This window comes from Sceloporus occidentalis, unplaced genomic scaffold, assembly GCF_023333645.1.
Source record: "Sceloporus occidentalis isolate IW3139 unplaced genomic scaffold, rSceOcc1.0.p SCAF_3, whole genome shotgun sequence".
Lineage (NCBI taxonomy): Eukaryota > Metazoa > Chordata > Lepidosauria > Squamata > Phrynosomatidae > Sceloporus > Sceloporus occidentalis.
Genome location: NW_028316983.1, coordinates 231,881,166 through 231,906,008, shown reverse-complemented (window position 1 = coordinate 231,906,008; position 24,843 = coordinate 231,881,166). Strand labels below are relative to the sequence as shown.

At 39.6% G+C, this 24,843-nt stretch overlaps 1 protein-coding gene across 3 annotated transcripts in view; it reads left to right on the top strand.

Moving 5' to 3' along the window:
• The window catches only part of ENPP2 (ectonucleotide pyrophosphatase/phosphodiesterase 2), a 120,149-nt gene that overhangs the window by 63,345 nt on the left and 31,961 nt on the right, over positions 1–24,843 (top strand). For all 3 annotated transcript variants that reach the window (XM_089517877.1, XM_089517878.1, XM_089517876.1), the window contains exons 7-11: positions 1,864–1,943; positions 6,353–6,472; positions 12,245–12,300; positions 15,005–15,070; positions 15,689–15,755. In XM_089517877.1, the coding sequence (XP_089374003.1) occupies positions 1,864–1,943; positions 6,353–6,472; positions 12,245–12,300; positions 15,005–15,070; positions 15,689–15,755 (389 nt within the window). The remainder of the gene's footprint in view (positions 1–1,863; positions 1,944–6,352; positions 6,473–12,244; positions 12,301–15,004; positions 15,071–15,688; positions 15,756–24,843) is intronic.

Genomic DNA, 24,843 nt, shown 5'->3' with positions numbered 1-24,843 from the left:
AGGCTAGGATCCACTGATATGCTTTCATTGTTTCTGCTAGTAAAATCACCCCTTTTGCCTATAGACCTTCATGGCACGACAGGCATATTCCAGAGATTTTTCCAGCAGGTTTATAGGGTGCATGGAGAAATGTGGGAGAGAGTGGAAGTCATCCCTTTCTGATTTTGCTAGTGAAAGCAGCAAGATTTGATGAAAGTACACAGCTAGACCTTGGCCATGATCTGCAACTGAAAAGATCGCGTGATCCTCTTTGCATTGTTAGAAAATTGTGTGTGTGTGTGTGTGTTTGTGTGTGTGTGATACAGCAATGCATATTAAGAGCAGTATTTTAATTTAGGAGTAAGATAGAATTGCACCTATAGCTACAGTCACATTTTTATTGGTTGTATTTTTGGAATGTGAATTTTATTTTCCTAACTTAATATGTACTTTGTTGTCTTTAGTGAACTTGACAAGGTATTTGTATGTATTTAAGGCTTCACATTGGTTTCTTTGGCTTTAATTCAGCCCTATACAGCCATTTAAAAGTGTGTAGAATAAACACCTGAGAATGGACACAGACTAGCTCTGCCCCCTCAACATCATTTCTGCTCTAAAGGTGGAGAGAGATAGTATGAACCTATGAGTCACTGTGATCTGTGAAGACTCTCCATTTGATCTGAAACATTGGCCCCATACAGACTGCTAAAATAAAGCTGCTTCGGGACACTTTGGAGGTATGCTGTTTAAATGTTGCATGTGTCCTAAGAGTCTGGAAGCTGCGCCAAAGCCACGCTCCAGTCCTTAGGACTAGATCGTGGCTTTCGTGTGCCTTCTGGATTCTTAGGACGCATGCAACATTTAAACAGCATATCTCCACAGTGTCCCGAAGCAGCTTTATTTTGGCAGTCTGTATGGGGCCATAGTTTTCTAATTCAAATGGAAAATCTCCATAGATAATGAAGTCTCTCCTCTTCAAATCTGTTGCTCTGCACATGAAGAGCATGGAAACCATGTCCTATGAGGAACAACTCAGGGAGCTGGGGATGTTTAGCCTGGAGAAGAGAAGGTTAAGAGGTGATATGATAGCCCTGTTTAAATATTTGAAAGGATGTCATATTGAGGAGGGAGCAAACTTGTTTTCTGCTGCTCCAGAGAACAGGACCCGGAACAATGGATGCAAGCTACAGGAAAAGAGGTTCCACCTCAACATTAGGAAGAATTTCCTGACAGTAAGGTCTGTTCGACAGTGGAACACACTCCCTCAGAGTGTAGTGGAGTCTCCTTCCTTGGAGGTCTTTAAGCAGAGGCTAGATGGCCATCTGTCGGGGATGCTTTGATTTGGATTTCCTGCATAGCAGGGGGTTGGACAGGATGGCCCATGCAGTCTCTTCCAACTCTACGATTCTATGATTCTATGAAAGAGTGGCGAAAAATTATGCAGAAGGAGAGTGGGACAGAAAACATGTTTTATACCATCTGTATAGGCCTTTTGGCTCATTCAGTTCTGCTATTTGATGCCTTCATACCTGTTATGCTTACCTCTAGCACAGCTGTGGGATACTTTCTCTTTCTGTCATCAAGTTCCTTCCCAGCTCGCTTTTCATAAAGCCGCAGACAAAATCCTTTAGTCCCATTCTGCAGTTTGGTGTAGATAAAATTATGAGTAACTGAAATAAATGTACATTATTCCCCTGTTTGGGAGTGAAAAGGAGCATAAGAAAGGAGAGGAATAAGGAAGGACTAAATGGAATACCCTCGAAGAGGGTATTGCTGGATAAGTGGTAAGGTCTTCAGGCAGGAATCGCTGTTGTTATGCTTACAAGGTGTCATGGAGACCTTGGTGCTTGAAAGAAGTAATAATACTGAATTCTGTATTTTTAGGAACCTGTGGAACACATGCTCCATACATGAGACCTGTCTATCCTACAAAGACTTTCCCTAACTTGTATACTTTGGCAACGGTAAGTCTTGTTGCAGATTTTATGGGACAGTGGGATCATTTTAATAATCTTTCTGCAAATGTAAACTAGGGAACCAGAAGATGAAGCTTCTGAATGTGGCCAAGAGAAGACCAGTTTAAGGACCTTATGGTTACAGTCTGAAGGTCCACATGAACTGTGGAATGTTAGAAGTTTATATTAATAAACCAAAGCTTGGAATTCTTCCTCCTCCCCAATATATGAGGCACAACTTGCTTACAGTATGAATGTAACTTAATGATGGATAGCATTGTTTATTTTGTGTTGCAGTTGTAACCTTTTAGTTATGTGTGTGTCCTTGATAAACGGTGAAGGATGCTATTCTATAATAGTATCCTCCGCCTTTCAAGTGATGGCACATGCTGTGCCTTATACTGTTACACCATTATCTGTTCTGAGTGTTGAAACAAGATTGACACGAGGTGTTTTCTATGATCAGCCAGTTTGTAGCAGTCAAGACTTTTTAAAAAAAAACAACAAGCAATAAAACACAACAATCATAGTTATTTTGAAAAAGCAGGAAAATAATGAGTTTAGAAAAAAAAGCTGATTGGAAAAAACCCAACTCATTTGAAGTACAGTGCTGGGGAAGCATTCTGAGTATATCATGGACTTCTAAAAAGACCAATGGATGGATCCTAGAGCAGATTAGGCCCAAAATCTCCTGGGAAACAAAGATGACTAAACTGAGGTTGTCATATTTTGACCATATAATGAGAAGAAAGGACTCACTAGGAAAGACTATAATGATTGGTAAAGAGGAGGGCAATAGGCAAAGAGGAAGACCACATTCCATATGGATAGACTCAATCAGAGAAGCCATTGCCATGAGTCTGCAGGAGCTGAGCAGGGTGGTTGAGAATAGGGTGACTTGGAGGTCTCTCATACATAGGGCTGCCATGGGTTGAAGTTGACTCAAAGACAGTTAACAACAACAACCATTTTAAATAAATTGTTATAGTGCTGAGTTACTACTTTCTTGGAGGCCCTTGTAACTATAATTAGCCAGTTTCAGGAATCATCTTGGCAAACCTTTTGGCAGAGGATGCTGGTGGAGAAATAGCATTTAGTCAGCTAAGCTTTGTGGTGGTATGCTATATTTAAACCCTTGTCCATCTTATTGTTTGCTATAGGCATCATGGATTAGGGAGTGCAGAGGAGGAAATGATTTGTAATAGACTAATTGTGTCTAGCTAAACTAGGAAAGGTGGAGAGAAAAAGACAATAACAGGAGGAAACTGATGTGTTTCAATCCTCGTGCAGTGGAAGGAATCACATATCTCCAGATGTTGTGCGTCTGCAGCTCCTATCACCCCTTGCCAGCAAGGTTGAAGAAAGCTGGGAGTTGCAAGCCAAGAGCATATGGAGGGCCACATGATTCATACCCTTGCCCTAACTGTTAAAATTTTGTACAGTATAGGAAACCTGGGGCCTTTCAGGTCTTTCTGGATTATAATGCTCATCATCCCTAACCATTTCAGATACTGGGTGGGCCTCACAAAATTTGCAGTGGCAGCTAGTGGTTCTGATGCCAGTAGAACAGTGAATCTGCTCTCGGTTTCAGTCCTAACTTTAAAATCTTAATTTTTGACTTGATGCTTTTTGGTCCTATCTTGGGTCTGAGCTCCTCAGCCTGTTTTGGAGATAGCTCCTTTAAAGTCCCAACTAACATTTTGGTCTGATTAACCACTCCAGTGACATTGGAGCAACCAGCTGTCATTGAGGATTTGGAGTCCAACCACATTTGGTGGACCACAGTGTGCCACTTCTAGTTCTGAGTATCCTAGAAGTAAGTGCTACAACTGGGAAGGAAAGTCGAAGGCTTTCATGGCCGGCATCCATAGTTTTTTGTGGCTGGCATCTTCAGAGAATGCTGGCGAAACGTCAGAAAGAAACTCTGCTAGAACATGGCCACATAGCCCGAAAAACCCACAAAAAACTATGGATGCCAGCCATGAAAGCCTTCGACTTTACATTAAAATATCAAACCTCGATTTTCCATTTTTTTATAAGGGACACCATTTTGCTATGTCATTATATTTAATGGGACTTGAGCATCCACCGATTTTGTTATCAACGGGGGATCTTGGAACCAAACCCCAGCATATAGCAAGGGTCCACTGTACTATATTGGAATAGAGTCAAGCTGGAGCATGTCCAGAGGCGGGCCACCAATAAACCATGCTTTATGAGGAGAGACTAGGGAGCTGAGTATTTTTAGCCTGGAGAAGAGAAGGTGAAGAGGTGACATGATAGCCCTGTTTAAATATTTAAAGGGGTGTCATATTGAGGCTGGAGCAAGCTTATTTTCTGCTGCTCCAGAGATTAGGACCCGGAGCAATGGATTCAAACTGCAGGAAAAGAGATTCCAGCTCAACATTAGGAATAACTTCCCTGACAGTAAGAGCTGTTCAACAGTGAAACACACTCCCTTGGAACGTGGTGGAGTCTCCTCCTTTGGCAGTTTTTAAACAGAAGCTGGATGGCCATCTCTCAGGACTGCTTCTTGCATGGTAGTGGATTGGACTGGATGATCCTTGTGGCCTCTTCCAATTCTATGCTTCTATGAATCTAAATCCTAAGACAGTTGATTCTATATATCATGGAGAAAAGAACGGGAAAGTGGTAATGGTTACAAACATTGGCTGTTGGTGCACCATATAAAGCTGGAGAATCATGTGCTGCACATTACTTTGAACTAGGGATGGAAAGAACATTCAAAAATATTTGAAGAATGGTTTAAAAAATTTATCCCAAAACCCTGATGAGAAGAATCCTGGACCAGTGATAATCTTTGTGGAGTTTGGGGCTTATTATGTGCAAAATTTGCAGCTGGTTGATTTGCATAGAAATTGTGTTTTTTGTGTGCAGAAATTTTTCCTGTGTTGAAAATACTGTTTCCTGCACAAAAACCATGTGCGAATTTTGCACAGAGTCAGTACCAAATACAAATTGTGAAAAGACTTTGAAAACGGTGTGGTTTTCAAAGGCTTTTTTTTTTTTTTTTTTTGCAGTGGAAGAAAATCTTTAAATTACTCATTGTTTCCTTTAAGAATAAGATTAGTGAAGAATTACCTCCTTTGAAGTAGATTTGGACTTTGTCAAATCAAGTAACCATTAACTTCATTCTCTCTCTCTCCTGCTCTTTGCTAACTCTCAGGCTGCTTCATGTGGCTCATGTCACCTGCACTGATGAACTCAATTGCTAATATGTAAACAACACCTCCATATGATATACCTATTTTGACATGCGTTAGGAAAGCACTGTCAGTCATTGATGGCTGGTGGTGACCATACCATGAGGGTGGCTAAGCTACATTTTAATATGAACTTTAAAGGAATTATTCAAGGTGCCTAACCTAGCCGCCCAATACATTCAGTACCTTTAAAGTTTAAACTAAAACCCCAGAGCAGATTCACTGCCCCACTGTTCCCAGTCATGGTGTTCTAGAGGCTTACAGTAAAATAAGCATGTGACCTTCTTGCACAACTCCCATGTAAGCTGCAAAGCAATTTATCTTATGTTCCCATAGTACCTCCTTACATTATTCATCTAATTGCTCTGCTTGACAGAAATGGCATACCAGAAAGACTGATTTATACCTGTGTTTCAAGTGAAACCATTGTTGTTTCCCCCAGCAGCTCTGTTCTCAAATCAGAGAGAAAGCATTGAGGGTTGGATGCAGGAGTTCCTTTAGCTACTGTTTTTAGATGGCTACAATATGATGCATGTGGGTAAAATTAGGGGAAGTCAGAGCATGGAATGGTTTGCCCTGGTGGCGCAGTAGTTAAATGCCTGTACTGCAGCCACTCACTCAAAACCATAAGGTTGCGAATTCAAGACCAACAAACGGGCTCGACTCAGGCTTTCATCCTTCTGAGGTGGCTAAAATGAGTACCCAGACTGTTGGGGGCAAATTAGCTTACAGTTGTAAACTGCTTAGACACTGCTTAGGCAGTATAAAGCAGTATAAAAATGAAGCTTGTTTGTTGTTTGTTTTTTTGCATTTTATTAAGGCACCCCCTTCCTTTTCCACTATAAATTGTGAGCACTTGTGCTAGATTGTCTAGAAACAATTGCAAACCTCTAAACGATGCATTTTGTGATACAGCTGTGGAGGTATTATAAATTGGCCTATGCTCCTTGAGGAAAAAAGGGGGAATAATTTTCCCAACTAGTACTTCAAAGCAACTAATGCTATATGCTTTTTACTGAAGGAAGTAACTGTATAAATTCATGTTGCATAATTACTAATCTGTTTAATTTCCTAATACTTCCATGCAGTGTTAAAAGCTTCTTTGATTTTGTGCCTATAAAATTAAAAGAAATTAATAAAAATGTACATACTGTGTAAAATGCATCACTCACTCTAGCTTGTTTTTGAACAAAGGGGCTGTATCCTGAATCTCATGGAATCATTGGAAATTCGATGCACGACCCTGTATTTGATGCTGGCTTCAGCCTTCGAGGCCGGGAAAAATTCAACCACAGATGGTGGGGAGGCCAGCCTGTAAGTTTCAGTTTCTTTTGCCTTAGACAAATGTGCATGTACAAGTAATCATACTTCAAAAAACGTGTGTGTGTGTGTGTGTGAGAGAGAGAGAGGAGAGTAAATCTCTTCATTCTGCTTCCCCTGTTGCTGGGTCTAGGATTGTTAAAGTTATGACACAAAGTATTGATTTCTTACACTTATATAACTTGTCCCATTGGACAATGAATGGGATTGAGTCACAACTAATATCTATCTAGATCAGGAGTGTGGCATTGAGAGTTATTTTTATATTGCTAAATATATCTTTTAACAAAATAAAAATAGAAATGTTCATATCAGCAGTACATCTATACTGGCAGGTTGTGATTCTGCTCCCTGTCATCCATTGTGTTTTGAAGTATTATGCAAGTCTTTCTTAACTATAGGTCCTAGCGTTCTCTCTCTTTCTTTCTCTCCGTGAACTATGGCTGTCTCTAGATGTCTTCTAGTAGGCTTACGTGTGCTCCAAAGGTGTCTGGGTATTTCTATTTTTCTTTCTCACAATTCCCCAGACAATATAACCCCCAAGGCACTGGGGGAAATTAGAATGGAGGCTTGCTGCAGACATAGCTACCTGATGCTTAAAGTTGGAGTCAGATGTTATTAGCCTTGATGGGACTCTGAAATGCTAGTTTTTTCCCTATGGTGCCGGATGGTGATACTGGGGCCTTGGGCAATTGCCTTCCTCTAAGGCTGGAAGAATGTGACTTGCCCAGGGCCACCCAATCGATTTCCATGGTTGATCAGGGATTTGAACCCTGCTCTTCCAGAGGCCTAGTCCAACACTCAACCCACTATACTACACTAGCTCATCAACATATTGCCTTGTAAAATGAAGAACGAGAAGCTTCTAAGGCAGTATAATATATTTGTGGAGGAATGGAAATATCAGCGCTTTTAATGCTATAGTTGTTCTAAACCCAGTATAACCTATCAACATACACTTGTACTCCAGATATGTTTCAGTATGTCCATACTTGTGGAGGGGATCCTAAGCACCAAGCTTGGTTCAATAGTGTACCCCAGGCATGGTTCAGAACATCCGTAATTGTGAATGTGATCCTGAGCACATTTGGAAATGTTGCAATTTTGGTCTGCAACTCCCAGCATGGTCTTGTGGCTGTACAGTTCTGAGTGTTGCCTTGTGTGGAGGTGAAGAATTTTTTTTTGCAAGTTCTGATGTTGAGTACACAGTACCATATGCATATCCTGACCCTGTGGTAGACTACATTGGTCTAAGACCTTTACTGAAGGGTGAGGTTACACCAGTGATGAACTGTAAGAACCAGCAGCTCAGGAGAAAGATGTAGAAGTGTCACTCTCCCACATCCACACTTTTCCAACTATGCCTACTCCTACCGCAGAAAGTCTTGTCCCCTTTTTTAAAGAGCTGGAAAACCTGCTCATGTACATATGCACATGTACATACACCCCCACCTCTGCCCAGTGGTATCATCCAAAGTAATTAACAATGGATTTTATTTTTTTATTCTTATGTTTTGTTTTGTTTTGCAAAAATATGCAGACATGTAAATGCATCTAACTAGTCTTCCTTTGCTTGGGGATGTTTTTGCTGCCTCCCCGCCAGGGGATCCCAGGAGCTAGCAGTGTTGTTCCCCAGCTCCATATCTTGCCAATGTTTCTTCCAGATCCTTTGCAGCAACAGCTGTGTTGGATAGTGGGACACTTGGCATGTCCATGTCCCTGGCTCTCCCCCCTGGTTCCAGAAGATCCAGTCTTTCCCTTTCCTCTGACTTCTTGCATTTCTGTCCTTCTTATCCACTCTGGTCTCAACCTTCTCCTCCCCTTCACTTTTCCTGGCTCCCCTTTTAACCTCCCCAGCCTCCATGTCTTTTAACTGTTTTAACAACTGGTTCAGACAGACCAACTGAATGATGCCATTGCTTCTACCCTGGCTTGCACCCTCCCTGAATGTGCAAGAAAGAAGAGGGGAGAATATAGAAAATGGTGGTGATGGTAGCAAGATGAGAGAGGAGGAAGCAAGGTTAATGAGATGTTTGACTATAGTTTTCAATACCTGGTAGAGCCAAATAATCGGAAGCTGGGGTGGTGGAATTGCCTGTGCTGTGGAACAGGTGATTTTTCTACCTTGTCCTTCCACCACAACTGGTTTGACTTTGGTAGGCATTCAGAACAATAGCCAACCTCTTGATCACTCACACTTTCTTCTCTCTAAGCAGTGTGTGAATGCCACCACAACTGTGTTCCTCATTTTCCCTCTTCTTCCTAATATGGCAGGGGCTTGGGATTTGGTAGCTTTGATGGGATGATGGTCTCGGATCCTTGCCCTCCCCAGGACACACTAGCTTTAACCCTGGGTTGTATGTTTCTAAAACTATACATTCACTTAAAAAAAAAAGAAAGAAAGAACCCCTGTAGTGGTACACTACCATGGCCCCATTCAGACTGGCACATTTGCACTGGAGGGAACTGGGTAATAATAATAATAATAATAATAATAATAATAATAATAATAATGTTTATTTATATACCGCTTTTCCAAATTAGATCAAAGCGGTGTACAACGGGTACAATCTGGGGCCCTCCTCTCAAATGCCACTGGAAGCAAGTGTATAAATACCATAATCGGGGTATTTAACCCCAGAACACCATTGCAGCTCTTTACCCAGTTTAAAAGGAAGGGTCCTCTGCTGTCAATCAAATTACTTCCGCTTTCATAAAACCTGACGTTTCTTGCAGCCATTGGCTAAGTGGATGGGGGCTTCTCCCCTCCTTTTTTTTTAAAAAAAACTGGCAGGCAGGGTGCACAGATGCTTTCAAATTTAAAAACCTCTGGTGTGTGTCTTATGTTTAGCAATATTGAAAATTTGCCAAATTGAAAAGGAAAAATTTGTAACATTGGCATTGTAGCATTCGCATTTTAAACAAATAATTCCAGGAGCAAGAGGAAATGAAAGGGAAGTGTAGCACAGGCATTGTAATTGTAGCATCTGCATATAACACAAATAATAATAATAATATTAATAATAAAGGCTCTTATGTTCCAGGAGCAAGAGGAAATGAAAGTAGTACAAGCACACACACATTCTGTGTCACCCAAAAAATCATACGCATAAACTGTCAAAAATAAAAAATAAAAAGAGAGAGAGGCTCCTTCCTCTTGGCTCCGCAGCCTGATTTCCCTACATCCTTCCTCCAGCTTGGCCCCACAACCCAATTTCCCTTGGCAATCCTCCTCCTCCCTTCTGACCCTCCCTCTGACCAAAATCCCTCCCCTGAACTTGACCTGATCATGATCGGGGGCAAGTTCATATTCATGGAACCCAGGTTTTTAAAAAAGAGACAGCTTTCCCCCCGATTCCAATGACTAAGGGGCATTTGCCACGAAACGCTTGTGCATGCCTCAAAATCGATTGTGAGAGATTCGGGGCCAATATGAATTTTACGTGCAAGAACAAATTCCTGATCCAGGGTAAATGGTATCCTGAATGGCCCCCATATTGGTAAGATGCAGTTTCCCCCCTTCATCTAAACATTTTACAATAGAACTTGCCCTGAAACCACTACTCCAAAAAGAGGTTTTCCCAACTCCAGCTGAGTGCGGTATTGCTGAGAGAGTCATGCAACAGGAACTTTTTGATCAATGCAAAATGCCACGAGAGTATTCTATTAATTTAGGTGTGGCCTGATGGGAAACTTTAAAAGCGTGCATCGGGAATATTTCAGTGTGTTGTTCTTTCAGAAAGGGAAAACAAATGTGAAGGGCCCATTCACCATGAAGGCTTGATCTATGACCTTCATAAATGCAGTATATCAAAAGGAACATGGTATTCTTACAAATGTTCCACTTTTAAAACAAAAGGACGATTTTTCTTGGGTTGTGTTCTTGGAGATGACATTGAACTCTTGTTGCAGAAGTGGTTTTTTTTTTGGTTGCTCCCATGGGAGAAGACCAGTCTTTTCTATGGCAACCCCTCTGGAAAATGAGATGTAAATTATTGACTTCTAAATGCCTAGTTCTAGGCATTTCTAGCAGGATTGGCCTAAAGCACTTTGTGAATGCCTATCTGAGGTAAAGGCCAAGATAGCAACCATTCATTCCATACAGGGAGATGGCAAGTGAATCTCACTCCAACACTAGTGACAGGAACGCATCCACCACCATATCTGACAGCAACAAACTGACTTAGGGAGCTTGATGTTAAATGGTGGTGGTGGGGTCCTGCCAGCCAATATCCAGCATCTGCTGCCTGGGGAATCTACTTCATCCTTTCTAACTGCAGAGCTGTTGTTGATTGCTACAAATCTTCACTGTGCCTCTAGTGTTAATATTGTCCATCCCTCCATTTCGTAGCCTGCTATGAACTATATCACCACTCCATTTCATAGCCTGCATTTCATATCAGCCTGTCGTTTCCCCCTTTTAACTCTCAACTGACCTTGTGACAGTTAGCTTCAGAAATACAAAGACTCCTTGTAAAATGTAAAAAGGAGTAGAGTAGCTTCAAGTTTTAAACCTTTTAGCTCTGTCAATGTAATAGTTGTTTTCCAATCTGTTGATCTTAAATAAGGAATTTCTACAGGTTTTTGTGGGTTTTTCGGGCTGTGTGGCCATGTTCTAGAAGATTTTCTTCCTGATGTTTCACCAGCATCTGTGGCTGGCATCTTCAGAGTAAAGATGCCAGCCACAGATGCTGGCGAAACATCAGGAAGAAAATCTTCTAGAACATGGCCACACAACCCGAAAAACCCACAAAAAACTATGGATGCCAGCCATGAAAGCCTTCGACTTCACAAAGGAATTTCTGCTTCTCATTTCTGGTAGAGGTGGGTAGTTACAAAGGAGAAGGTCTTCTTGTTGGTGGTACTTGGTTGTGGAGTAGCCTTCACAGAAAGGTTCTCTCCCTGTGATCTTTTTGGCATTAAGAAATGTCCTTTTTGTTTATTCAGATCTTAAACAACTCATCGTATCCTCCAACATTTTATAGATGAAAACACATGTGGTTGAGCAACAAGAGTGTAGTCAAATGGGTGTAGTCAGGCAACAAGAGACTAAAAGTTTTTAATGAAGAAGCACATAAAACTACAGTTTTAGCAGATAAACCCTGGAATGTGTGTAATGAGTTTAGGAAAGCCTGAAAAACACACAAATGATTCTACCAGGAAAAGCAAGCACCCATCCCTTCCTCTCCTATCCGAGTTAGCTTAGTGGAAACTACTTTTCCAGTTTGAACTCAGATTGCAATAACTCAGGTAATAAGAGGACAAAAGAGTAAAGTGGGAGGAGAAGAGAGAAATTGAGACATTTTAAAAGCAGCTGAGAAAATGTGACAGTAGGGGATTAAGTGGGTCTCCTCCTGCTAAACCAGGGCAATTGGAGAGTATGACTAGCCTGGTCTAGGTATCTGATTTGTACAGTTGCTCTTAAGTTTGGGATTGCTATGAGTTTTGCGTCTTGTTTTATTTTAAATGTTACTTTTGATTTGGAAAACTTTATGTTCTGCTTCTTCAATTTTAAATTACCTATGTGTTTGTTAAAGCTGCCCAGAAAACTTTATGTTACGGGGCCTCATACAGAAGTCACTAATATATGAAACACTGATGCTGCTAACTAAGCCAGTTGGATGCAAATGCATAAACTCTAAGGTGGAGAAGTAGAAGCCAACACTTTAGAAATATTTGTAATAAGTGTTTTTATTATAGGAAATGTTCTCCCTTATAATCAAAAGCCTTGAGCCCTTTGTAATCTGCTTATGTTTTCCTAATTAGATATGGATTACGGCTGTCAAGCAAGGAGTGAAAGCAGGTACATTCTTTTGGTCTAAGTAAGTACTTTTCATTTTTTTGAGTACATGCTCAAAAATCAGTAGCATAGCTGCATTTCTGAATATAGGTGCTTGTAAGCAAATGCTGTAAAAACTGCCAGAGTTTATTTATGAGTAAAGATTGGATTGGGTTAGTTACTTTGTCCTGCTCCATCCATCTTTTGAACTGGGCAGCATTACTCTATCTTCTTGATTCTTTTTCTCATTAAAATCATGCTGACATGTGTTGAGTGTTTCATCAATAGTTTGTTGTTGTGTGCCTTTAAGTCCTTTAAGTGCCTTTCTGATCTATGGTGATTTTAAGACCCAAATCATGGGGTTTTCTTGGCAAATTTCATCAGAGAGGGTTTGCCATTGTGATCCTCTGAGGCTCAGACAGTGTGACTTGCCCAAAGTTACCCAGTTCTGGTGGGTTTACACACCAAAGCCAGCATTTGAAACCTGGTCTCCAGAGTCATAGTCCAGCATTCAAACCACTAAACCATGCTGACTCCCTTTGATCAAAAATGCCTAATGCTTTTATAAATATGCCATTGCCTATATTGTTACTGCAATCTTTTAAAGCAATGGTTTTTCAGTTTCTAAGGAACAATAATATCCACCACCCTTGACAATTGGCCATGATGCTGGCTGTGCTTATGAAAGTCCAACCATATCTAGAGAGCCACAGTTTCCCAACTTCTGATCCATGTGATCACATATGGCAAGTGGTAGACAGTGAATGAAAAACCATTGGGAGGCTTCTAGGGTGAAAAATTAATGTACATTTGGCACAGTACAGGTTTTAGCTATATAATTTAACCCTTGCATGTTGCAAGCATCTGCAGAAGTAGCTATTTCTTCCTGCTTCCTTTGGGTGTGAAATAATGAATAGTTTGATTATTATATGCATTTTAAATAGAACTATGGCCTGTTACAGACTGCCAAAATAAAGCTGCTTTGAGTCTCTTTGGAGGTATGCTATTTAAATGATGCATGGGTCCTAAGAGTCTGGAGGTCACGCCAAAGCCACACTCCATTCCTAAGCACTGGAGTGCAGCTTTGGTGCAGCTTCCGGATTCTTAGGATGCATGCATCATTTAAACAGCATACCTCCAAAGAGACCCGAAGCAGCTTTATTTTGGCAGTCTGTAACAGGCCTATGAAACCCATGTTTCAGTTCTGGTGTCTCCCTTGATATGAAAACAGCAATTTTCCATACTGAGTAAGGTGCCCAGTATCAAAATTGAGGGTCCCACTACCATCACAGGCTTGTCTGGTGGAGACATGGGAGATGGCCTTCTTGTTGGCTGCTCCCAGACTGAATAATTCCCTCCTAGAGGAGGCTAGGTTGGTCCTCTCTTTGCTTTCTTTAGGCTGGCAGGTAAAGACCTTATAGTTTAAGCAGTCATTCTGAGAGTAACTGGTAATGCAATAGAATTTTAATGTTGTTGTTGTTTTTGTTATACACCATTATCTTTATTGTTATGCTTTTTAAATGATTGCAGAATGGTTTAAATTATTGGAGTTTCAGTGTAATAGCTATTTTAAACTGTTTTTAAATTAGATTAAATTAAATTTAGTTGTACCTTGTTTTGGCCTTTTTATAAGCTGCCTTTGATCCCATGTGAAGGGAAAGTCAGGATATAAATTAAATTAGGAAGGAAGGAAGGAAGGAAGAGCGAGAGAATGAATGAATGATTTGTTCAGAGAATATATGTAGCTAAGCATGCACGTGTGGCTAAACAACATCAGTGTGTGGCTAAGATAACAAAAGTTATAAAGGAGGAATGACACACAGGCTAGGAGATGGGGCAGCAGTTTGCTTTTGCCTGAGTCTGCTGCATACCCTCCAATATTTCACAGAAGAAAACCAGGACATTTGTGGATGGGCCGTATCAAAGTGTTGTCAAAAGAGTGTGGCCAGGTAATAAGAGAACAAAAGTTATTAATAAGGAAGAACATACAAACTACAGTTTTAAACAAAGAAACTAAAGAATTCATGTACTCAGTTTAGGAAATATTGGGGATAAAAAACACACATGTGGCAAATGAGTCCCATATAATCACCTACATTAAGAAAACATCTACTCTACAAACATCTCACTCTGGAGTTTATCACACAGGAGGAATTTCTCTTAATTTCGAATGAAAAAAAAATGGGGCCAGAATGCATTCACATGAATTCACTAGGTCAGAGAATTTACGTGAATTCGAATTGCGTTCGAACTGACTTCCCATTGCCCGAAAATAGCTTGCCATTGCCCGAAATTGCATGTGCTACTCTATCACACAATAACATTAAACCCCATGATTGCCATTGGATTATACTTCCAATTTCCCTTGACTGATAAACTCCTCTCTCTCTGATTAATGAGTGAAAGAAAATACATAAATAGGAATAAGCACATTACATACCCTTTACATGTCCCTGTATGTCCTGACTAATCCTCTGTCACCTCACTTTTCAACTGCTTTTAAAATGTCCAGTTTCTATTTCCTCCTCCCGCTTTCCCCCTTTGTACTTAGCTTACCTTAGGTTCAAGTTGCAAAAGCACTTTGCACTCAAATTAACTCAGTGGAAGAGAAAGAAAAAGATAAATTGGAATCTTGTCCTTCCCTGTAGGAGCATACTACAACTATGCTTTATGACAGATTGCTATGTGATCTCAGGAAATTCATGATCTAGCTAGTGCCTTACACTATTTTCTATCTTGTGTTCTAGCATAATCCCTTACGAGCGCAGAATATTAACTATACTACAGTGGCTAACTTTGCCAGAAAATGAAAGGTAAGTAATCTTTCTTTGTCATCCATCTGAAATTTAGCTTTGTAGCAAAGACTGGAAGGCCAGCATTGCCAGCAACCTTTGACGGCTTCTAACTTTGATCAGCCACGTTTGTCCTCCATGACGTGAATGTGCTGCTATTACTAGGGAACATTTAATTACGCATGGTAATATTGGTTAATGTTTTTTCCAATCCTTTTTTTTTTAAATGGTTTAGTCTAATGAGTCTTAACAAGCACTGCTTCCTGCAATTTGGGTGGTTGTCAAGGTTTTTTAATTCACATGGAGGGCGCATGGAACTATAACCTGACAGAGGGCATGGCCTGGTTAGAATTGTTGTACCCATTCCCCTCCCTGTTATGAAACTTGTGGAACATTTCTGCATGAGATTGTCCACCCCCTGTGCTCCTCTTGGCACACCTTCCCATATTTTTAATGAAGTTATTGCACAATTAATTGTTTAAACTGACTGTGGAAAACCTATGATTGAGGACAGCCTGCTCTCCCTCCCTTCCCCCCCCCCCCCCCCCCAGAAGGCAAGGTGAATTGAAAAGACTTGACTCAAGCTAACCTGCTAAGACAAACTGTTCTGACATCCATTTCCCCTCCCTTTTCTTTCAGACCTTATGCTTATGCATTCTACTCTGATCAACCAGATATTGCTGGTCACAGATATGGTCCCACTGAGGTTAGTATAGTTCTTTTCCCATTTATGGAACCTATATAGCTGTGCTCACCCCATTACAGCAAACGCTGCCAAAATGCTAATTTTTTAAAAATATAGTCTTCATTGAGTTTTTTAAAGATAAAAACACACACACACACACACAGACACACACACACACACACATATATATAATAAAAACAAAAATAATTATTCAATTTCCAGGCTTAAGATGCTTGATGCATTAAAGATATACCTACCTTCCTCCTTCATTACTTCCTAGCTAGCAGTCCATTTTTAATCATACACTTTTTGAATCTTACATTACCTTTTAAACAAATATGCAAAAAATGAGGGTTTATAACCATGCTTAACCTCCAGCAAGTTCTATACAGCTTTTGTTTTTGGGTACACCAGGCCAGTAGACCCCACTTAAAAATTAAACAAAAATGACGTCGGACTTAATCTAGTTTTTGTTCAAATCTGGCAATGATTGATTAACAGAGATATCAAATACAATTAATGCTTACAGGGGTTCTATTCCCACCACTACATCTCTCCCCCACTCCTTTTTAAGGAAGTTGATGACATCAATCCAGTCTTCTTTAAATATGTTGTGTTTTTCATTTTTAAGACCTCTTGAAAGCTTGTCCATCTCCATCATATCTAGGAGTTTATAGATCCATTCTTCCAAAGTGCTAATTTTTGACATGATAGTTCCCCCCAACACACTCATCTATAAGCCTCCAAAGAAGGAAGAGAGCCCTGTTGAAAATATGGAGTCCCTAGCATTAAAAGAGCAGGAAGATGTTTCTGAAAGCTTCCGGCTGTTGTCCTTCCTTAGGAATGTCACTTTATGACGATGTGGCATGAAGGAAGTAAGGTTATCAGTTTTGCAGGGTCATCTATCAAGTACGTTGGGTGGTTTAAAAGGAAAAATGATGCATGAAAAGAACAGTTTATGTGGTTACTATTTATGCTTCGTAATAGCCTGAGTATGTTATTTAATTTTGCTTTTCACATCTATACTTAATCGGCTGATTTTAACAGCTTGGAGAAATCATTTACTGTGCAGAAACAATGAGTTGGCCAGAAGTAAGGGAAAAGGTAGTCCTACAATCTGGGCAGATAGTGTGCTGCTCACCTGACCCCTAATAGCCATTCCAGTCAACAGAGGGGAAAAGATACACTTAGACAACAGGTGGAGAAATACAGCACCCAAAGCTAATTTTGATGCCCTCATGCCATCCCAGCACCCCAGTTTTTAAAAAATGCAAAACAATGGCCAAAATTTTCCCCCAAGTACCTAATGGTGCTGGCTTGTGGTTGATTGCCTCAGCCTCTACATTTGGTGAATCTTTCCTTTGCACCACTGATCTTAGTGAGTCCCAGCTGTCACTGAGTATAGGTACTCTTGAGGAATATTCAGATGTTGTTTAACATGCCAGGACAGTTGAGTATATATGTGGGTGGCTAACAACTCACCACTAAATGGTGGTTGTGGTCTTAAGAATACAGTACATCCATTTTCATAGATATTTTTTTCTCTTCTCTACTTCCATTCTATTGGGTTTTACCAGTCCTTTTTGCTATTTCGTGTCTTAAAGATCAGCCAAAATTTGTGGCTCTCCTGCACAGATTAGCCTGTAAACATGTCCCTGGTGTCAAAGTGACTGAAGGTCAAATTAGATGTAATGTGTAAGATAACAGTCTTGGAACTCACACAATTTTTTTTACTTATAAGCAGCCAGAGGGGATCTTTTGGCTAGGGCTACAATATTGGGAGAAAGTAGAGAATTTAACCTTTCTCTCTTTATATCATTTCCTTGCTTTTTAAATCTGTCCCACTTGCAAGATGCTATTTTGAATGTGGAGAGATGTTCCATGCCACAACAAGTTTACCCTCAAGTTTCTAAATGTGCATTTAAATATTTTGGTAGAGTAGTGCAAACTCCACAGATGATCAGGCTCATTGCAGGAAGGATTTCCTTTTTTATTTTTATTTTTTACAGAAAAGTATTTAATGTTCCTGTTAACTTTTTCCATTTTTAAGGAGCTATCAATGTCTCATAAATCAGTCAGAAAGAAGACTTCAGTGGAGAGACCCCCCTCAGGGTTGTTTGCTTAGTAATCATGGTAGTTTGGACATAGCATGCAATCTTCCTTCATCTTCCATTCCTTTGTACTGAGCTGGCTGCACTTTTAAGCAGCTGGAACAGATCTAAGCCCTCCTTCCCTGTTCTCTATATAGTATTTGAACAACACATTAGAGATAGGGAGCAAAATACAGTTGAATTCTTTATCCACTGATTCAACCATCCATGGTTGAAAATATTTTTGAAAATATAAATTCTGGAAAGCATACCTTGATTTTGCCATTTTATATAAGATGCACCATTTTACTATGTCATTTTATTTAATGGGACTTGAGCGTCAACAGATTTTGGTATCCACAAGGGGTCCTGGAAACATGGGCCCACTGTAATGATCCATACTTTTAACTATGTTACATATGTTGAATCATCATAACTAACCCCAAAGAGGTACCCCGCAAATATTCTGTAAAATGTTCCCCAACTGGGGACTGTCGGTGTATCCTTCTATAATAAAGGGGTATATTCTATGACATTACAGTTTCTGTTTCATAGGACCTTTTTGCATGACACAATTGTAGTGCTGTTTCCATTTTAACTGCCTTGGTTGTATCCTAAGGAATTCAAACATATAAAAATAGAGGTTTGGGGAGGGCCTAGAGCTCTTTGGGAGCAAATGATAAATTCTAAACTGCAAATCCTAAGATTCTGTAGGGTGGAGTAACATCAGTTAAAGGGAGGGTACTTAGAATTCTCAGCCAGATAGCTCTAGAGCCTCACCAAACAAAACCCCCTGAATTCATCGGATGTAGCCATGGCAGTTAAAGTAGAATCACAGTACAATCATTTTATTCAAATTACAGGAAAAGGAATTCCACCTAAACATTAGGAAGAAATTATTTACTGTAAGAACTGTTGGGTAGTAGATAGACTGCCTCAGAGACTGCTTCTGCTTCTTTGGAAGTTTTTTAACAGAAGTTGGGTGGGCATCTTTAGTTATGTTTTCCTGCATGGCAAGAAGTTGTATTAGATAGCCCTTGTGATTACTTCCAGCTCTGTGATTTTATGGGTTGTGTAGGGTGAAAAGCCCTTGAAAATGAATAGGGGAAAACTATATGTTGATATTCTATATATAAAGGACCAAAATATCTAATAAAAACAATCGTATTGACTTACAGTTAATATGACAACTGATTTATGTTAATGCCACAAAGCTTATCAGCTTCTTATTTATGTTTTTTCCTCTTGTTGCTTCTCTAGAACCATAACATATGTGTCTAAGATACTGAGGTTTTGTGTAATTTCACATAGAGAAGTCATAGTAATTTCCTGATTACTCCACTGGAAACATTTGAACACAGAGTGGGTCATTGGGAGGTAAAAAAAGCACAAGCAAGTCACTAGAGCCAACACATGATTTGCTGCATGTTGATATAGTTGTTAAGATAAGAAGACATAGGTTTTTCAGATCTGATATGTTTACTTATGTACTCATAGTTGCCATTGAGGTGCTCATGCAGGGTTGAAAACTAGCTCTTTGCAGGACTGGGATCACAGGAATTAAATAGGTTTATATGGATCGAAAAATGTGTACCTTTATTTTGTATCCCGTCCTCCTTCCAAGAAACAAACACAATGGAAGTTGGTAAAGTTATTCTTTGCATTACAGCTCCCACAACCCCTAGCCAGTGTGGCCATAGCTGGTTTTCTGTGAGTTACAATTCCCTACAAAACTTTTCTAAGCCCTGATAATGATAGTGTACATGCTTAATGTTCTTTTAGAAGACAGCCCCAGAACACCTCCATGATAGCTGTGGGTGGCTAGTTTTTGGTTTCACACTAAAGCTAGTAGGAGTTTAAATTGCCTCTTCAGAGACCAGGACAATCCTGGGGCCATATGTTTGCTCTAGCAACCATCAAAAAGTGTTGAGTTGAGTTGTAACATTTCCTTAAAGTAAAAAAAATCACTCTGTGTGCCAGAAGATTTTAATACATCTGCACATAGTATTCTTTTTCATATTCAGGAAGGCTTTCCCTTTTTTATCCTTATAAAATCCTTCTGAGCACTGGCAGCTCCCTTAAGGGGTTGCACTTCTTTGCTAATTTCATTCTCAAGGAATCAATGAGTAATGTTAGTAATTTTCTTCCTGCTGTGAGAAAAACCTGTGCCATTTTTGAAGACTATTCACAATATAAGATGTGATCTGTACAGAATTCACACATGGCATTTTCTGAACCATAAATAGCAATTTCTATGCAGGATATTTCTGTACTGAAATATTATTTAAGGTGGTTGGAGGCCTGGGACAGTTCCCAAAACAGGGCCCCCTTTTTGCTCATGTGTGACTTATTCTGAGCATGGTACAAAAAATGAATTCTAGCAGCAGAGCAAAAATCTTCATGTGTGAACTCATATTTAATCCTACAACTTCAGTGAGACTAAAAGCCTGATTTTCTGTATGTTTTTACTCAAGTAATACACAAAATGTACATTGTTTCTTAAACTATTGGGAGAGCCAGGAAGTGACAGGGGGTGAAGAGCAAGCAAACTATGCATTTTCCCCTCAGCACTGGGCCCATACTCTGTGAGGTTCTTGGATTAACCATTGATAATCTGGCTCTGTTTCTTGCTGGTGCTCCAGGTAAACTCCAGGTACTGGTGTCCCAGTAAACTCTTACTCATACTGATTCAGCTAGACCAGTTGTTCCCAACCTTTTCTATGCCCACACCCCAGGTGGTGTTTAATTGATGTCCTCACCCTCTAAAAAAATCATATCACATTTGAATATGAAGAATTCTCTTTTCTAATTTTTGAATCACAAATTGAACCACACACAATACTGCAGCGAACAAATTGAATCTAAAAAAGGGCTTTTAACTCAGTGCATAAAATGCAAACCTAAGTTGAGCAGTTAGAGTCTAATTTATTCAGAAAAAATCAAGTGATGATTTGTGATTTAAGAGATGACTTGTGACTTGTCACTAAAGCACACAAGCCACTCTTTGTTGCACCCCTCAAATTTCATCTTGCACCCCTGGGAATGTGGGCACCCCAGGTTGGTAATGTATGTGCTAGATTCTACTCTGCTTTTTGGGCCAGTAGCAGTAAGTATGGCAATGTGAACAGCTCCTGTGGGGTAAATAGGTGCTGGCTCACAATGATGAGAACCAAAACAAAAATTGCAAAAGAAAGTAACAACCAGATCTTCCAACCACTTTTATATTTAATAGTTCTCTGAACTGGAGCCCCCTGTGGCTGCTTTACAGTTTGTGATAAAATGTTTTGAGAGATCTAATTACAGTTGTCTGGTGAGACATTTGATTTAGACCTGATCCTTGAAAAATGCTCCATTAGACAAATATCCCTAAATTGTGCACTTGTGTGTTTCATTGCAGGGTGGACGATATTGGGGGTTGTTGGGGTAATCTCCAAGGGAGAAGCCTTGGCTGATTTGTTCTTGCCTTATTTATGATTCCACCACTGCTTATTCTACAAAGCAAGAGATCTCATGCACCTTCCTTTTTTGCTCATACTGATAACCTGTTCTTCTCTGAAAGTGAGGCTATGGTTTGGCTGGTTAATAAAGACTTGGCTTTCCTCCTAGTTCTAACTTTCTTTAGAAAGAGACCCTATCACTTTGTGAATGCACAAGTTTACTGTGACTGAACTGGACAACAAACTCCTGTGCTTAAGGACTGTTTTGCTGCTCCTCTAACATGCTACCCTGAGATAGCGATCCTGATTATTAGAACCGCTCAGTGGCACAGTTAAAGCTCTGGCTGCGCTTCTTTTGGAAAGAGTGAGTAAACTGTGAGAATCCTTCCTTTCCCCTCCTGCTGCTCCTCTCATCAAGACTGCACGAAGCTTGAACTCTTCCTCTTTTTTTTTTTTTTTCAAAAAAGAAAACTCTGAAGCTGCTTTCTGGAGAGAGACAAATGGAATTGGATTAGCATCTCCCTTCCAGCTGCTTGCCTAGGAAGCAATGAAACAGCATGGCAGATGGTAACACTGTTTTCCCTTCCAAGAACGGGGCTCTGCAGTTTGAACAACAAAGACAGAGAATGGCTAAGTGGATAGGAACAAATGGTGTTGTAAATCAGTGCCGAGTCTCAACCCCCTTCGGCTGTGCTTCCTTTCTTCTCCATTTTTTTTGAATTAGCTGCACTCTTCTGAGAATCTGATCCTAAAAGATGCCAAGAACTCTCATTGGAATAGTCAATTGGAGTTGCATGCAACGTGGCCTCTTTTTAAGATCAAAGTAGTATCCAACAACTCTGCACTGCTTGGTTCTACAGCTCTTCTTTTTAATTGGTTTTCCCTTCTCTTAATACATGGACAATTCACTCCCTTCTGGTCCCCAGAATCTTTCTTCAGGACCTTATACATCAGATACTGTAGTCATTTTGAACAATAAAAGGCCTATTAGCCTACTTATTTATTTTATTTTTTTTAAAAAGTGTATTCAGCATTCTACAGGTAGCAACAGTGGGACCTCTTTTCATTTGGAAACATTTGAAAGATAAAAAACAAGGATAAGATAGGGGTAACTTCTGCTTAAACTGGCTAGATGAGAATATTGTGCCTTCTGAGCTGCTTTTAAAAAAGGAACAGACTGACTCAAACATTGGCCACATAGACATTCATACAAAAAAGCTTTTATGGCCTTATAGGAATATTTTAAAGCACAAGTGTATTGAACATCTGATGAACTAAAAGCCATAATCAAATATAAACATGAAATGGGGCCTTTCTCCCAGTGCAAAAATAAGTTGGCCACTCTTTCAGAGGGATGCTCCTTATAGTTGCTGGTGCTCTTATAGATAACTAACTCCTGTCTCTCAGTCTTCACCCTGACATGTCTTTTGAACCATGTTTGGTGACATGAATCACAACTGTAGGTGCCGAGGTTCCTACATGTGCTGACACAGGTAGACAGTTTCAACTATCTGATGTTAGCTGAGCTTTTTCTGAGTCCAGGCATCTCTCTCCGCCAGTACAGGAGAGTAGTTTTGGCTTACCACTTACTCCATCTAAAAGACCAAAGAGAAAGATCACTCCTAAGAGGAGACAGAAAAGACGTGTTGATTCTTCAAAGAGAAGAAGAAAAGTACCTAGAGCGGAACAATACTCTACGGAATCCCGTCGGAACAAAGTAAGTTTCCAAACCTGACACATATCAAATTCTGAAGCACTTGTACAGCTTGGTATTTTTCCCTCCAAGTCTGGAATTCTCTTCTGCAAAATAAAGGTTCAGCCGTCTTGAATATATATCAACAGACTGCTGCTGGTTAAGCTGCCAGGGTGGTGTGACACCTACTTTCCTCTTCTGTTTCTCTTTCTCATAATTAGATTTGTCTGTTCAGTAAAGCCTTATTTTCCTAATCATTATTTAAAAAGTCAAAGTAGAGGCGACATCAATATGTTCTATTGCAAAATTTCATCCATGTTCTTCATCCACAGGTGGAAAAGTCTGGACTAGCCTTCACAAGCAAACTCATTATTATGTTATCCTGTTCAGCTCAAATGTATTTCTTGAAAATGGGTATCTGCTCATCTGGAATACTCTTCTAGTAATAAACTGGAGGTTATTGAAAACCAGGTTTCTTTCTTTCATAATGTAGCATGAGCATAGTATTAAGATTCTCTTAGAAAAAGATATCAAATAAGCTGTTTTCATAAGAATTGGTCTGTAAATCTCATTTTCATGTTTGGGGGGACTATCTTTTTTGAACCTTATAAATGGAAACCAACGTTCAAGAAATGTTCATATTGAGGGAGGTCTATTTATTTGAGGATTGACTAACTACTATTAGCAACATATACTTTTCAAGAGCCTGATTGTAGGGAGATAATGTATCCATAGGGTGCCTTCACTTTAGCTTTAGGCTCAAAATAGCCCCTGGAAGTGACTTGAATTTATTTGGAGAAAGTGGTGGCTTGGTCAAGCTTCTCCTGCTGTGGACTTATAGAAGTAGATGGGTTTTAAAGTTTGTGTGTGTTGTACTTAATTCACTGTCTCAAATGTCTTTTCAAATTAACTTGGTGAATTTGGACACAGGCTATAAATGTATGTGACTAGTCACCTTTTTCATCTTGGCAGTACTGTTGAGCTTTTCCTCAGAAGCAAATATTCTTCACTAAAACAAACAAACTCGAACCACCCCAGGCTACTAATTTGAAATTCATGAGTACTTCCCATTTATACCCCCTGTTTAAGGCTTATACATTGAAAGGAAGGGTGGTGGTGGAGAGAAATTTCTGTTTTTGTGTCATGGTTTGGTACTGCACAGAGAAAATATAGCATTGTATCAGAGGGAAGCATTTGCTCAGTGGTTCCCCTTCTTGCATAGACATATACTTTAGTTTGCTTTAAAATATATTTTCAGATAAGCTGTGTATAATTTTCAGGGTACATTTTCTCCCCTTATTAGTTTTTTTGCCTCTTGTCTGAAATCGGAGAGAACCAAACTTTATTTAACATGATCACAATTTTATAAAAGAACTGGAGAAACTTCACAGCAAGAACTTCCATACTGGAACTTAGCAATGCCTTCTTCTGTGTCAGAGCTGTTGTTTGGTTTTATGCCTAATGTTTATTTTAAAATATGGGATTTAGCAATCTTTAATTCATATAGTTTAAGAATATTTTTTTTAAAAAAGGTAGTGATACATAGGTTAGGGACTGACGTACCTCAGTTGAGTTCATACTTAAGCTTTCTGTGATACAGTACATGTCTCTTTCCCCAATATATCCAATATTCCTACACACACAGACACACACACATACACACACTCTTGTCGCTCCATATTTTTCTTTCTACTATGACAATGTCTTTGAAAACTGCACTTCAGGATTTATTCTGTAAAAAAAATGCATTTCTTGTGCAGATTTATTGCTTTAACCCAGAAGTGGCCAAAGAAACTACAATTTGTTTCCCCTATTTCTTTTTTTCTTTTTTAAAAATTTTATTGGTTTAAAAACATTAAACAATCTGATTATCAGTCACTTATCAATTA